Raw genomic sequence first — 17,230 nt, forward strand, 5'->3', positions numbered from 1 at the left:
TTGACATGGCTTCCGATAGGCCCTCAAATAACCTCCTGATTTGGTATTGCCTAGGCCTCCGCACCTTCCTTCTCCTGGCCACCCTTTTGGGAGACTGCTCTCCCACCACATGGGCATCACCGACTGCCCCCTGGCCTCCTTCCTGAGCGCCTGCCACTGGCTGCTTCTGGAGTGGCCGAGCTACTCCCTCCACTTCCTGAGCCGCTTCCTTCTCCTCAGCCACCACCACGATGGGCAGCTCTAAATCAATCAGTCCCCGATCCGTACTGTATAGTCGGGGTTAGAGAGAGAAAGATTGATGGATACATGTCATTGCTTGCAACTACCCCAGCACACCTGCCCCCACCCCGCCACCCCCCCCCCCCCCCCCCCCCCCCTCCCCAATCCCTCACTGGGATCAGTACTCCCATTTGTGGATTCCCTTCCAGGCATGTGTTGCAGGTATCACAAGATGGGTTCTCACTCACTGCATAGCACATACAGTATGAGTGTCTGTGTTAACAAGTGTGTCCCTGCTTGGAGCACCAGCTGCCTGATTCATGAGACCTCAAGCAGCACTCTCCCACACCACCCCCACTCCCTACAACCCCAGCAATCATTCCAGTCCCTCACCACACCCCACAGACAGAACAACGGAACTGCCCCGTGGCTGCAGACAGTAAAGGACCCCGCCCTACCCCACAGAGACTACATGGAACCTTGGGCCTGGGGACAGCACTTCCAACTCTCCAGGAACTTTCCCACACCAAGCAGAATTTTTCCAGGCCCTGCCGCCAGCCTCTCCTGCAGTTCGGGAGCTGCAGCCCCATAAAACTTACCTCCTTACTCCTGTTCAACGCTGCCACCACGCCAGGTCCCGACTTTTATAGAGCAGTTGTAAACCCCACCTGCGCGACGTCACGCCGGAGCGGGGGGAGACGCGAGCAGGGATGGAGAGTCGAGTTGCGGATCCGCTAATGGCATGCTAATGTATGTTAACGAATGCAAAACGCCGTTACATTGATCATCAGCGTGGATCCGTTGAGACAAAAACACTTCGGCTGGGAGACGCGTGGAGGCCCAAACGCCCAGCGCGAATCTCGCAAATCGGCTGCCACTGATGTCTCCCGGCCCACTGCGTGACAAAAGCAGCACAGCTGGTTGGGCGAATCACTCCCAACATATTTCCATGGGCCTGTAGTGTTGTCAGCTGCACCCAGAAGGCCATCCTAACATACAAGCCTATGGATTTCAGGAAGCGCAAAGGAATTCCTTTCCATTGATGTCTGGGTGATCAATGAACAGAAAACAGAATTGAGGTATTCAATGCCTCTGTCTCCGGTGACAGTAATGACATATCCATTTTTAAGGTAATTCGCTGTGCAGGAGACAATGGCTAACCATAGTAGTCCTAGCCCATGGCACTATTCCAACAGACCTGAACACCAGCTTGTCACAGAGACAGCAAAATGCATGTAGCCACCAAGATCATTACCGGGAATTTGCATAGGCATCTTGAAGCTGTGCTTCAGTGCTTCCCAACCTCTGCAGTCAGTGAACACTCAGCTGCAGGTCCAATCTAGAATGGGAGGTTGCTGTGAGTAGCCCCCACACTGGCAGATGTTCACCAGCTGTGAGAATGCAAAGCTTGCAACATACCAGCCTCACTTGCTTAGCATGAGATCAATATGCCCTCGTACATCATGTTAATAAGCTACGCAAATATTCTCTGTAGTTTGCATTATATTGACTGTAATAGAGTACTTGTGTGGTGGAAAATTTGGCAAGAGCCTACAAGACATGTGGAAGAATTGCTGATGGTGGGCGGTTTTAAAAGGGAAGGTGGGCATTGGTGAGAGCTGGAAAAGTTAAACAAGCTTTGCTTGGACTGAATTAGGTAGGAATCAATCATGTTCAGCCCTTGAGCTTTTAGGCCTTGGAATATTTTGCCGCTGCTGATTAGGTTATGTAAAATGTGTAGCATAACATTGTCTCAACAAATCTATCAAGCTGATTAGTAACTATAATGCTTCAGCGGCAGATGGTGACTAATTCTCATTAACATGTAAATTTTATGGGTAACAACTGTAATAATAAAATATGAATGCAAAGTACAACTTAATCAGCTGAATATATTAAGATGCTATTGATGGAAAATATAAGCTGAATCGTTAAGATTAAATGTTGTAATTTTTTTTGCGATTTACCTAATTATGACTGCAATTAAAGTATAATTAATGACTTCATCCATCGAATATCAATAGTATTAATAAATCTTTTAGAAACCTATTTTATCCTTTGGTTCTTCAAAGATAAGTGCCTTTTTAAAGGTTACTACAGATTATAATTCATTAACATATTCAGATCCAATTCTGATTTATATTCCCTGAAGATCATAAGGTTTACAAAATACTACGGTCAGCTAGTTCAATGAAACTCATAATCCTCTTTTTAAAATTTGAATTGTGTTCTTCAGAAACAATGATGCAGTAAATTCTCTCTGTGATCGAATTTGGTTCTTCCTTCAGCACGTTTTCTTTAGGGATCTCAGAATACCAAGAAATGACCAAACATTTTCTCTCGCTTGGTCCCTTATTGATGTACCTCGGAGCCCTGGCAGCTGCGTATGCCATTTGTCAGGCATCGAGTGGTTCTTCCGACAACGGGCAGAATTTTACACCCCTTTCGCAGTGGGGGCGGAGTCCTAAACTATGGAGAGCCGTTCCAAATTCAACTGACTTCAGTGGGACTGGAAAATTCCATTGGCGGGAAGGGCTGTAAAATCCCACCCAACCTAACTGTATAAGCTTGTTGTGTACATGCTCAGATGCATATTAAGGTCGGGGATTGGAGCGTGTGGAAAGTTTATTCCAGACCCTGTGTTTTTCCACTCATAATGGAAGGGGGTGTTCAGTGAATGGTGGGAGTGGGTGCTGGGTGGTGCAGAGTAGGATAATAGCAATTCCATAATGCAAAGAGCAGATGATCAGTGGACTTGTATCTGAAAGACAGATGAAAGCTTGTTCATTGGTGATACTAGAAATGAAATGAAGGACCTGGTCCATAATAGAGGAAAATTGAAGCCATTATGAACTGGACTAATTTTACAGTTCTCCACAGGAGCATCTTAGTCCAGGTTTCCTGTTTTTCTCTCCCCCACTGATAGCAGACTTCCTGCAAGATAGCAGTGCATGACGCTTGAAAATAGATAGTGGTCAGACTCAATACTAGACATCCAGGGTCCAATGTAGGAGAAGATGGCATTCAGAATAAACCTGAAGCTAAGATCACCCAACAGCGCCATGTACAGGGTAAATAGGACACGATCGCATGCCAACGAATAATTGCTGGTCAGCTTTTTCCATATTCACCAGTCAACCATGCTATAGCCTCGTAAGGAAAAACAAACTTACATTTATGAAGCATCTTCCATATCCTCCAGAGGCCCTCCGCCACCAATGAAGTACTTTTGACACGCAATCACTACTGGAATCTAAAATCATAGAAACCCTACAGTGCAGAAGGAGGCCATTCGGCCCATCGAGTCTGCACTGACCACAATCCCACCCAGGCCCTACCCCCACATATTTACCCGCTAATCCACACATCCCAGGACCCTAAGGGACAATTTTTTAACCTGGCCAATCAACCTAACCTGCACATCTTTGGACTGTGGGAGGAAACCGGAGCACCCGGAGGAAACCCACGCAGACACGAGGAGAATGTGCAAACTCCACACAGACAGTGACCCGAGCCAGGAATCGAACCCGGGACCCTGGAGCTGTGAAGCAGCAGTGCTAACCACTGTGCTACCGTGGAACCATTGGCAGTGCCACATTCACTCAGCACTGAACAGAACTGTTAGCTTACACTAGGTGCCGGAGTCGCTAGGATAGCTTGTTCTTTGCTTCTTATATATATTTCCATACTTCAGCAGGGCACATATCCAATTTGAAATTTACAATTGAAAACCATGCCACACTCGAAACTTCCAAAGGTTTGGCACATCAAAGAAAGAAAGAATGCAACCAAAGGAGCTATTTTTAGCACTCCAACCATGAAATCCCAGATTTGAGTCACTTGACTAAAAAACCTTTCACAGTTGCCAACAAACTCAATAAAAATATAATGATGGAAAAATGAATGATATGACACTGAACCATAAAGATTATAAATGCATTTCAAAAGTCCTTGTCACATTAAGAGTTCCTTTACTCCTGTTCCAAATGGACGAACAAGAAAATGAGAAACTCAGTACAAACATGCAATGTCAGCTTGGCCCACTGGTAGCTTTCGTGCCTTCATATGATATAAAATGATTTATGCAGAAAATGTTTTGAAATACGTTGTGAAAAATAAAACCTGGGTCTAACAATCAGTAACGACACTGTCATCGCTTATCATAGAATCATGCGATCCCACAGTACAGAAGGAGGCCATTCAGCCCATCAAGTCTGTACCGACCACAATCCCATCCAGGCCCTATTCCCATAACCCCTCATATTTACCCTGCTAATCTCACTGACACTAGTTCAATTTAGCATAGCCAATCATCCTAACAAGTTCATCTTTTGGACTGTGGGAGGAAACCGGAGCACCCGGAGGAAACCCATGCAAACACGGGGAGGATTTGCGAACTCCGCACTGACAGTGACGCGACACAACAATTGAACCCGGGTCCCTGGCGCTGTGAGGCAGCAGTGCTAACCGCTGTGCCACCGTGCCACCCACATATATAGGGAAACTAGCAAAGAGGGAGCACTTCCGTTCAAAGAACTCAGATACTTGGTGTGGTGACAAGATATGTCTAGTTACAAAGAGATTGATTTTCAATGCAGGGTTGGGAATCTCGCCCTGAATCATTTTCAGCTTGTGATTGTGATTCTTGTGCCGCATCTGTGCCACTCATGTGATGCAATTTTCAAATGTAAATGGCCTCATTGAGTCTGTGGCGAGCTCAGCACCCAATTATTGGGGCTAAGCTTTCTCCGAGGGAAGAGCTGCCTGCTGGGCCTGGGTGGAAAAGGCAGACGGCAGCCATGATGGGGCCTGATGCAGAATTGCACAAGAGAGTCGGCAGCACATTGGAGGGCCGTCAGTCTCACCTCACAAAAGTATTCAAATGACCAACTGAAAGGTACTGCGCCCATTCCATATCAAAGTCCCCGAGTGGGAAAAGATTCCCCTCATATAAAAAAGACTCCCCATGTTGAACACGACATCTGTGCACTTAATGTATACCAGACAGTACAGGTTTTGTGATTTACGAATTGATTATCACCTCTGGTCCTCCTCATTGACAAACTCCAAACTGAGACCATTAACCGAAGGCAAGTAGATTCCGAATTCCCTCCTCCAGCCCTCACTTTGAAAATTCTAACACATCCCAGAGGCATCAAAGTCCATCCCTAACTGTCCCCCAATCTCATCAAAGTGCCCCCTTCCTGAGGTCCCCTCTCCAGGTTGACCTCCCCATGACCTCTCAAACCGCAGACTCCCAGCCCTCTCGATGCAACCCCACCCTGCCCCCCGCCCCCCCCCCCACCCCTCACCAGAGTCTGCCAACTTACCACCTGTGAAACCCTCAAACATTGACCAAAACCTTGACCCAATGCCACATGCCTTCATCCTGAAGGGATATAAGGTGGGACTTCCTGATGCAGAAGGGTAGATTTCTGCTTCTGATTTATTAATGATTAAGTGGCCATTAAATGGCTGCGGGGCAGCTATTGTTCCCCTTGGCAGATTCTCCCTGACTTTCTAACTGGGGAAAGGGGTAGGAGGAGAGGCAGGGTGGTGGTGGGGGGGGGGGGTTGTGGAGTGGGCAGGGAATCCAATGCCCTGTATAACTCAGCCCCCTACAATTTTCCAATCCCCAAATACCCAGCAGATGTTTTCCTCCATCTTGAGAGCCTGCCCTATTATGGACAAATAGCCCATGAAACCTGACACAGCCATGTTGAAGACAGATGTTGTAACTTCAGAATAACTAAGCGTTGATCTAGGACCACAGGTCCATAGCAAAGCACACTACAAGCTGAATGTGCTCCTTCTCCAGCCAGTATCTGGTCAACTTTGACAATAGCTTTTACCCTGAGGGATTTAGTTGCCAAATTAGGATAACTGGTCAATTTGTTCTGGTCTGTGGTCTGGATTGTTCTAATTATACTAACATCTCCTGTGGTATCGGTCATCATTGGTCAGAAGATATGCAGTCATACAACAATGGAACCATACATTATAAAGCATTCAATGTATACTTTTTATGTCAACGTGCAGCAGTCTATATGTTGCTTTAAGGCAGTAATGTGCAATTGTTGTGTCTTCCTTCAGTTGAGGCTAACTGTTCTTAGACAGTTCTTTAAGCCAATTAAGAGGCCAGACTATCTTTCCTTAATAATGTGATGACTAAAATCAGTTAGAAGGTCATTTGATTGTGGGAGCTGTTTCTCTATACATTGGAAAGTATTACTTCCTTTAAAAACGGAACAACATTTACAGGTGTATCTGTGTCATATTTGAAATCTGTCTCAATAGTTTTCCTGAGTAGCATTGCACAAGGTTCATTGGAGGGCATACTAAAGTACGCTGCCTGAAAGAAATGACAATGATAGGAAGTGCAGACTCCATGCAAGATCTTTAACGTGTTATAAGTATACTAAATTCACTATTAATCCTGACTGCCTGTGTGGCTTTTGCTACCAAATAAACCTGTTGGACTTTAACCTGGTGTTGTTAAACTTCTTACTGTGTTTACCTCAGTCCAACGCCGGCATCTCCACATCATGCCACACCATGGTCAGGAGGAGTTCTGGGTGGGTTACACTGTGAAAAACATGAAAAGTCACCCGAACCCAATGATCATAAGAAATAGGAGCAGGAAGAGGCCATTTCTGATGGCCACATTGATGGGTGCCATTTAAATGGGGCTTGCCACTTCCAGCTCCTGCCTCCTAATCACATGCATCATCATTAATTGAATGGATATTTCGGAAGTGGCACGTTGGCACAGTGGTTAGCATCTTTGCTCTCACAGCTCCAGGGGCCCGGGTTCAATTCCAGCCTTGGGTGACTGCCTGCATGTTCTCCCCATGTCTGTGCGGATTTCCTCCGGGTGCTCTGGCTTCCTCCAACAATCCAGGTTAGGTGGATTGGCCATGCTAAATTGCCCCTTAGTGTCCCAAAATGTGCAGGTTAGATAGATTAGCCATGGTAAATGTGTGGGGTTACAGGACGGGGAGAGGACCTGGATAGAATACTCAGTCAGAGAGTTGGTACAGACTCGATGGACCGAATGGCACCTTCTGCACTGTAGGGATTCTATGATCATTGGTCACCTCCCATAAAATGCTGACCTTCAATGGGGTTGAGATCCAGAAATAACAACAGGATGTTGACCACGCGGGAGAATCCCGCCTACAGTGTCTAAATCAATAACTATCAGTTGGAACATTTAATAAAATGGCAAATCAGCTACAGAAAGTGATATAAAAAGAGTGAAAGAAGGTTTAGGTCAGGAAAGGACGATAAAAAGTACAGAAAGCAAAAGTAAAAAAGGATTTAAAAAAAGAAGTTTCAAAATCTCCAACCATAATTGCATCATGGAAGAATGAGACTCCACACAAGCAAACATTATTTTCAGTGCCGGAATTGTTATTCAGGAGGTAATTAACATTTATCACGTCTCTTAAAATTTACTTACACTGGCCTGAACAAGTCGCACGTTTCCTGGAGAGTTTCGAGGGCATCTATTACAACTATTCATCATTCCATGTATTTCAATCCCAATTCTTTGGGCGAGATATTGGCCGGAATTTTACGGGAACGCAGAACGGAATTCTCCGTTGGCCTCGGGTGGATTTTACGAGTCTCACTTAAGCGAGGTCATAAAATCCTCGTAATTATTTTGCAGCCTGTGGAGGGGCGGAATCTAACGCACTCAGCAACCTCTGGATTTCTACAATTCACTGTCCAACTGCTGGACTCATTTGTTGGATTCACAATTTAATAATAAAGTTTATTTATTAGTCACAAGTAGGCTTACATTAACACTCCAAGAAGTTACTGTGAAAAACCCCGGGTCCTGTTCAGGTACACTGAAGAAGAATTTAGCATGGCCAATGCACCTAACCAGCACATCTTTCGGACTGTGGGAGGAAACCGGAGCACCCGGAAGAAACCCATGCAGACCCGGGAAGAACATGCAAACTCCACACAGTTACCCAAGCCAGGAATCAAGCCCACATCCCTGGTGCTCTGAGGCAGCAGTGCTAATCACTGTGCCACCATGCCATCCTACTTAGCACTGTCAGCCTCGCCATTACTTCTATAGTAAAATCCAGCCTAATGTATCACAGAGGCCAGTAAGATGAGACAGCACCACAAAGTCAATTGGGATGAGCCACAAATCCTAAACATAGTGTATTCCCACACATCCCAGTGGAGCCCAATCCAATTGTTTATTCTGAGATTCAAACAGGTAGTGCAATGTGTTCTAGAGGCCCCATCATAAGTTTCTAATCTGTCTTCTAACCTTCTCCTTCACCCACCTAATCACTCAGCAGGGGGCTGGTTTATCTGCCCAGTCACCAGCCAGCATATCAACTAGCTCTGCTGCTGTGTGGGAAACAAAAGAAAAATATTCGCTACATCCCCAATCATCGGGTTCTTCAGCAGTTTCTGGCTTCACCCGCATCTTCCCAATTTTCATAAAAATATCGGGGCCATTGGATTTTATCATCAATATAAAATATAGAACATCTGCTTTATTTCTCCTCCCCTTTAGGATTCATATAATAACTCCAGGGGGGGGGGGGGTGATTCTCCCATCGCGACCCGCTAATTGTTTGCTGGGTCAGGTTGGGAGACGCGCGCGTGTGCCGATTTGCGGGATTCGCGCATGTGTTCCTGAAGGAGGAAAAATATACAGATGGGTACACATAAGATGATGGCCTGACACATAAACAGTCACCTGGGAAAGAGACATTAAACAGACACTGACTTTCAGTACAAACAGCCACCTGAGATTAAAACATAAAGGACAGACAGCTATCCAAAGTTAAACATGCAGGAATCAAATTTTACAGGAAGCCAGCCAGGGCTTAAAGATAAGGACAATAGGGATAAATAATGAGATTAACTACAGGTGGGATCGCGAATACATAACTGCAGGAAAACCAATTACTGTCAACTACTGTATGAATAGACCGAAACTAAAGTCATTGATAGTCACTGACGTAGGAAATGTATCCATTCATGGAACAATGCGATGTTAACATGTTTATGTCTGTATCTGTCTGTATTTGTCTAGAACGATGTGTTGATGTGTTTCATGATCGATCACCTACTTGATTACAACGATGTGATAATGGCTAGATGTCCGGTCCATCTATTGTGTAAAGGGTATAAAGATGGACCGCTCCTATTGTCTCATTGTGAGAAGGTTTTGCTGCTTGTTAGTGCCTTTTCTCCACGAAGCTTTGTTAAATAAAACTGTATTGTTGAAACATAGAACATAGAACATAGAACATAGAACATTACAGCGCAGAACAGGCCCTTCGGCCCACGATGTTGCACCGACCAGTTAAAAAAAAAAACTGTGACCCTCCAACCTAAACCAATTTCTTATCGTCCATGAACCTATCTACGGATCTCTTAAACACCCCCAAACTAGGCGCATTTACTACTGATGCTGGCAGGGCATTCCAATCCCTCACCACCCTCTGGGTAAAGAACCTACCCCTGACATCGGTTCTATAACTACCCCCCCTCAATTTAAAGCCATGCCCCCTCGTGCTGGATTTCTCCATCAGAGGAAAAAGGCTATCACTATCCACCCTATCTAAACCTCTAATCATCTTATATGTTTCAATAAGATCCCCTCTTAGCCGCCGCCTTTCCAGCGAAAACAATCCCAAATCCCTCAGCCTCTCCTCATAGGATCTCCCCTCCATACCAGGCAACATCCTGGTAAACCTCCTCTGCACCCTCTCCAAAGCCTCCACATCCTTCCTGTAATGTGGGGACCAGAACTGCACACAGTACTCCAAGTGCGGCCGCACCAGAGTTGTGTACAGTTGCAACATAACGCTACGACTCCTAAATTCAATCCCCCTACCAATAAACGCCAAGACACCATATGCCTTCTTAACAACCTTATCTACTTGATTCCCAACTTTCAGGGATCTATGCACACATACACCTAGATCCCTCTGCTCCTCCACACTATTCAAAGTCCTCCCGTTAGCCCTATACTCAACACATCTGTTATTCCTACCAAAGTGAATTACCTCACACTTCTCCGCATTAAACTCCATCCGCCACCTCTCGGCCCAACTTTGCAACCTGTCTAAGTCTTCCTGCAAACTACGACACCCTTCCTCACTGTCTACCACACCACCGACTTTGGTGTCATCAGCAAATTTGCTAATCCACCCAACTATACCCTCATCCAGATCATTAATAAATATTACAAACAGCAGTGGCCCCAAAACAGATCCCTGAGGTACACCACTTGTAACCGCACTCCATGATGAATATTTACTATCAACCACCACCCTCTGTTTCCTATCCGCTAGCCAATTCCTGATCCAATTTCCTAGATCACCCCCAATCCCATACATCTGCATTTTCTGCAGAAGCCTACCATGGTGAACCTTATCAAACGCCTTACTAAAATCCATATATACCACGTCCACTGCCTTGCCCCCATCCACCTCCTTGGTCACTTTCTCAAAAAACTCAATAAGGTTAGTAAGGCACGACCTACCTGCCACAAAACCATGCTGACTATCACCTATCAATTCATTACTCTCCAAATAACTATAAATCCTATCCCTTATAATTTTTTCCAACATCTTGCCGACAACAGAAGTGAGACTCACCGGTCTATAATTCCCGGGGAAGTCTCTGTTCCCCTTCTTAAACAATGGGACAACATTCGCTAACCTCCAATCTTCTGGTACTATACCAGAGGCCAACGACGACCTGAAGATCAGAGCCAGAGGCTCTGCAATCACTTCTCTTGCCTCCCAGAGAATCCTTGGATAAATCCCATCCGGACCAGGGGATTTATCTATTTTCAGACCCTCCAGAATATCCTGCACATCCTCCTTATCAACTGTAATACTGTCTATTCTACTCCCTTGCAACCCAGTGTCCTCCTCAGCTATATTCATGTCCCCTTGCGTGAACACCGAAGAGAAATATTGGTTCAATGCTTCACCAATCTCCTCCGGTTCCACACATAACTTCCCTCTGCCATCTATAACTGGCCCTAAACTTGCCCTAACCAACCTTCTGTTCTTGACATACCTATAGAACGCCTTAGGATTCTCTTTAACCCTATCCGCCAAAGTCTTCTCATGTCCCCTTTTAGCCCTTCTAAGCTCGCTCTTCAACTCCCTCTTAGCCAATCTAAAGCTTTCTAGTGCACTACCCGAGTGCTCACGTCTCATCCGAACATAAGCCTCCTTTTTCTTTTTAACCAACAAAGAAACTTTTTTGGTGCACCACGGTTCCCTAGCCCTACCAATTCCTCCTTGCCTGACAGGGACATACCTATCACAGACTCGCAGTAGCTGCTCCTTGAAAAAACTCCACATGTCGGACGTTCCCAGTCCCTGTAATCTCCTAGTCCAACCTATGTTTCCTAATTCTCTCCTAATAGCCTCATAATTACCCTTCCCCCAGCTAAAACCACTGGCCCGAGGTTCATGCCTATCCCTTTCCATCACTAAGGTGAACGTAACCGAATTGTGGTCACTATCACCAAAATGCACACCAACTTCCAAGTCTAGCACCTGGTCTGGCTCATTTCCCAGCACCAGATCCAATATAGCCTCACCTCTAGTTGGCCTGTCTACATACTGAGTCAAAAAACCTTCAAGTCTGACTCACAAGTGGCATTTTTCCCACAACAGTTCCCAACGCATGCACATCTCTCACTGATGGAGACCTGACGCAGTCGAGACCACATTGGAAACTGGCGGGAAGACTAATTTAGTGATCTTAATCTGTTTTTAATGTAATTTAAATGTCATTATTGGGCCCGGGGCTGAATTCTCCAGGCCCGATAGCCTCTCCCACCCGCCAGGAGTATTTCACACCGTCGGGGTTTAGAGTAGCTCCCCACGTTCAGTGAACCAGCAGGAGACCCCGCTGGAGTGAAGGGGGGGAAATCAGGGCCTCCCCCAGGGGTCGGGCAGGAGGAAGAAGGAGGAATGGAGGCTCAGACTATTTTCTAAATGGGAAAATGCTGAGGAAATCAAAAACACAAAGGGACTTGGGAGTCATTGTTCAAGATTCTCTTAAGGTTAACGTGCAGGTTCAATCGGCAGTTAGGAAGGCAAATGCAATGTTAGAATTCATGTCGAAAGGGCTAGAATACAAGAGCAAGGATGTACTTCTGAGGTTGTATAAGGCTCTGGTCAGACCCCATTTGCAGTATTGTGAGCAGTTTTGGATCCCATATCTAAGGAAGGATGTGCTGGCCTTGGAAAGGGTCCAGAGAAGGTTCACAAGAATGATCCCTGGAATGAAGAGCTTGTCTGTGAGGAATGGTTGAGGACTCTGGGTCTGTACTCGTTGGGGTTTAGAAGGATGAGGGGGGATCTTATTGAAACTTACAGAATACTGCGAGGCCTGGATAGAGTGGATATTGAGGGGATGTTTCCACGAGTAGGAAAAACTAGAACCAGAGGGCATAACCTCAAGCTAAAGGGATGACCTTTAAAACAGAGATGAGGAGGAATTCCTTCAGCCAGAGAGTGGTGAATCTGTGGAACTCTTTGCCGCAGAAGGTTGTAGAGGCCAGGTCATTGAGTGCCTTTAAGACATAGATAGATAGGTTCTTGATTAATAAGGGGATCAGGGGTTATGAGGAAAAGGCAGGAGAATGGGGATGAGAAAAATATCAGCCATGATTGAATAGCAGAGCAGACTTGATGGGCCGAGTGGCCTAATTCTGCTCCTATGTCTTATGGTCTTATGGTCCTATAGGGGGCGATCGGTGTTGGTGGGGGGTCCTGCTGCCACTCTGCATTGGGATCAGTCGGGGCTAGAGGGAGGCCAGCGATTGGGGCGGGCAGGGGAGGTTAGTGGTCTGCCGGGGGGGCCAGCCTCCTGGGGGGGGGGGGGGGAGAGGGGATCTGCCTCCCGTGGGGGTGTCCGCCAGGGTGGGAGTCGGTAGGGGAGGGATTGTCACTGCTGGGGGTGGGGGGGGGTGCTGGAGATCGGGGTGCTCCGAGACGATGTTGGGGAGGAGGTCAGGGCCAGCCCGGGAATGCTTGTGGGGCCGCGATCGGGTTGTGTGGGGGGTGGGGGGGGGGGGGGGGGCGGGGGGAGGTGCTGGGGGGTCAGCATTGCAAGGGTCCTGGACTGGCCAGCTCTGGGAAGGCTGACAGGTCGGGTCCACTGCGCATGTGCAGAGGCCCGGAACCGTCAGACTCCGGCGTGAATAGGCCCTGCCCCCGCCCTGAGCTTTTAATGATATTCACGATTGGTGACTCTGCATTGCGCAGAGTGTGGGAGATTTGAGTGTGTACTCCCACTGGAAAAACATCATGAATTGCACTTACATTTTTTTGGGAGAATCGTGCCCCCCCACCCCTCTCACCCCCCCCCCCCCCCCCCCCACCCACCCACCCACCCCCCCCCCCCCACCCCCTGCCAGAAATCAGCTGTAAAGGAACAGTGCTTTATTGCACAAAATTCAGTAAAGCAAAAAAAAACCCCACAAGCCTGTGGTGAACACAAACAGGTCCCAACCAGGATAATACAATAATGGACCCACTCAGGGGCCTGCTTTATACTTGCTATATGAGTTCCACCTGGTTAGTGACTTACCAATCCCCAGGGAGCTTGAATTCAACAAGTCCGACAGGGCGGTCAATCAGTGATTTCCCCGTGCAGGCCATGAGGATTATCACAGTTCAGCTCCAAACTTTGGAAACTATCTTACTAGATAATTGATTGTGCCAGTAATGCCCGTTTATCATATTGACGCAAAAATACACAGTATATAGTTATGAAAAATGAAGAACTTCTCTTACATGTATCTCAGGTGGGGAAGATTTCCGAATGCTCCTTGATCAATATGCGCAAGAAGTTTTGCTTTATCAATTATTCTGTAAAACAATAGCAAAGAATGGAGTGATTGATTATGACTCCATTTTGTAAACTACCCAGCAATAACAAATTGTTAAGATGGTGCCATTAAAATGAAGCTGATTGTATTGTAAACCCTAGTGTATTATAGATTATAGCTTTTGTAAGGTATGTTTAAAAATCAGTTTTTATTTGCATCAGATATTACAATCTAAATAGTAGTGATTAAAGAAAATCTATGGAGTTACTACTTTCTTTGGCATTTTTCTTAAACCCTGAAGCAATGTTAAACCTTTATACATACCATATCAGATGCATGATTCTCAATCTGAGCCACAAAATAGAACTACAACAGGTGAAGCATTGGTACAGATCTCCTTCACTGGAGGAATAAACCTGCCCTTATTTGATATTTCATCAAATATGAAAATAAGCTTGTATTTTGGTGGAGTTTGATCCCATTGGATGGTAACCGTTTTCTTGCATACAACAATTGTGTGAATCACTATGGTTACAGTCAGCCTTCACTTGTGCAGAGATCGAATGCTCAAGTATTTAAATCACTTTGACCATAACTAGCTCATGACAAAGTGGTTCTGCTGAGTTGCTATCTTATCAGCATGGAATAAATTCTATATTCCGTGAGAATATCATTCTAAAACATTATTAGCAATATGTCAAAGAATTTCAAGGCACAAAAAAACATTAAATGCAAAATAACATTTTACTTTGGAGAATTGCATGTGAATATTGCAATACTGTGTTTAGGAAAAAGCAAGGTGAAATGATGTACCAAATTACTGACCACATACTTAAATTACAATACTATACATTGATGTGCATCTGTGACCACCGCTTCATGCAATAGCTTGCATTTATATAGCAACAGGGAACACATACCAACAGGCAGAAGCATAAGTAAAAAAATTTCACTGAACCATAGACGGTGATACTAAGATAGTTGATAAAAAGTTAATCAGAAAGATAGGTGTCAAACAGCTACAGAAATGTAAGGAAATTGGCAAAGTAGATACCAGCATCAGTGGTACGTGGCAGAATGCTTTAAAAATAATGCTGGTTTTGGGATGGCTCAATTGCATTATTTCATGGCTGAAATGATACAAGATGAAGGAAGTCATGTCAGGTGACTGAATACAGACCATAAATAGAATTAAGGAATCATAGAATGGTTCCAATAAAAAAGGTCATTTGGTTCATTGCTAGCTAATCTCACTGAGAGCCTTCTCCCTTTAGCATGCAATTATGTTTTCACCAGAAAATCGTCCAATGCTCTTTTGAAAGCCATGATCGAATCTGCTTCCACCATACTCCATACTTTTTAACTGCTGTGTTAAAAAGGCTTCCCTCATGTTGCTGTTGTTTCTCAGACCAATCACCTTCAAGGGGTAGCCTTTGGTTCTCAATCCTGCTGCCAGTGGGAACATTTTCTCCCTGTCAGCAGCCCTGCCACATCCTGCTGTGAATAGTGGTGAACAATTAAATAACTCACTGGAGGAGGAGACTCCACAAATATCCTTGACCTCAATGATGGGAGAACCCAGTACATCAGTGCAAAAGTTAAGGCTGAGGCACTTTCAGCCAGAAGTGCCAAGTGGATGATCCATTACAACTATCTTTGCATGTCTCCAGCATCACAGATGCCAGTCTTCAGCCAATTCCATTCACTCCACATGATATCAAGAAACAACTGAAGACACTGGATACTGCAAAGGATATGGGCCCTGGCAATATTTCTAGCAATAGTATTGAAGACTTGTGCTCCAGAATTTGCCATGCCCCTAGCCAGCTGTTCCATTACAGCTACAACACTGGCATCTATCCAGCAATGTGGAAAATTGCCCAGGTATGTCCTGTACACAAAAAGCAAGACAAATCCAACCCGGCCCATTACCATCCCATCGGTCTACTCTTGATCATCAGTAAAGTGATGAAAGGGGTCATTAACAGTGCCATCAAGCAGCACCTGCTCCGCAATAACCTGTTCAGTGATGCCCGGTTTGGGTTTCGCCAGGGTCACTCATTGCAGCATTGGTTCAAACAAAGACAAAAGAGCTCAACTCCAGATGTGACCCCCATGGGGGTCAGGAATTCAGGAATACCATGGGGAGAGGTGGGTGCGGCTAGTCGGAGGGGTGGTGCAGTCCCCTGGGGGGTTAGGGGTCCAGTGGGGGTGGGAAGAGGGGGAGGGGAACGCCTTTATAATAGTTACCCAGATGTTAGAAGAAGTTTTAATTGTTCTCACTCTTTCTGAGTAACTATTTGTATAACCCTGGTAGAACCATTCAAATTTTGCGATTTACGTCACATTATCAGATGATTCCCAGCACAGGGCAATTGTCCAGAGAAAGTTTAGGTAATTGCCTTGAAAACCCTTACCTGTGAAGCTCTGAAAGAGATTCCCCAGCACAGTTTGACTTGATTTGATTTGATTTATTATTGTCACATGTATTAGTATACAGTGAAAAATATTGTTTCTTGCACACTATACAGACAAAGCATACCGTTCATAGAGAAGGAAACGAGAGAGTGTACATGGTGGACAGACTTTGGAGATTCAGAGGGTTACTCATTAGACAATAATTAGAAACTTACGACTTGCTCCACATCAGAAATGTTTATAAACTGAATGCAGTATAAGGTAGTACACAACAGGCATGGGGTGAGAGGATATGATTTTATTTGAGTTATTATTGTCACATGTATTTGTATACAGTGAAAAGTATTGTTTCTTGCGCGCTATGCAGACAAAACATACCATACAATGAGAAGGAAAGGAGAAGGTGCAGAATGTAGTGTTACACTCATAGCTAGGGTGTAGAGAAAGATCAACTTAATGCGAGGTAGGTCCATTCAAAAGTCTGATGGCAGCAGGGAAGAAGCTGTTTTTGGGTCGGTTGGTAAGTGACCTCAGACTTTTGTATCTTTTTCCTGACGGAAGAAGGTGGAAGAGAGAATGTCCGGGATGCACGGGGTCCTTAGTATGCTGGCTGCTTTGCCAAAGCAGCAGGAAGTGTAGACAGTGTCAATGGATGGGAGGCTGGTTTGTGTGATGGATTGGGCTACATTCACGACTTTTTGAAGTTTTTTGCAGTCTTGGACAGAGCAGGAGCCATACCAAACTGTG

General features: G+C 45.4%; 1 protein-coding gene across 1 annotated transcript in view; it reads right to left on the bottom strand.

Annotated features, from left to right (window-relative positions):
* Positions 1–17,230, bottom strand: part of LOC144504817 (follicle-stimulating hormone receptor-like) — a 186,598-nt gene that overhangs the window by 40,365 nt on the left and 129,003 nt on the right. Inside the window, exon 4 of the mRNA XM_078230567.1 lies at positions 14,031–14,105. Within this exon, the coding sequence (XP_078086693.1) occupies positions 14,031–14,105 (75 nt within the window). The remainder of the gene's footprint in view (positions 1–14,030; positions 14,106–17,230) is intronic.

This window comes from Mustelus asterias, chromosome 15 (assembly GCF_964213995.1).
Source record: "Mustelus asterias chromosome 15, sMusAst1.hap1.1, whole genome shotgun sequence".
Lineage (NCBI taxonomy): Eukaryota > Metazoa > Chordata > Chondrichthyes > Carcharhiniformes > Triakidae > Mustelus > Mustelus asterias.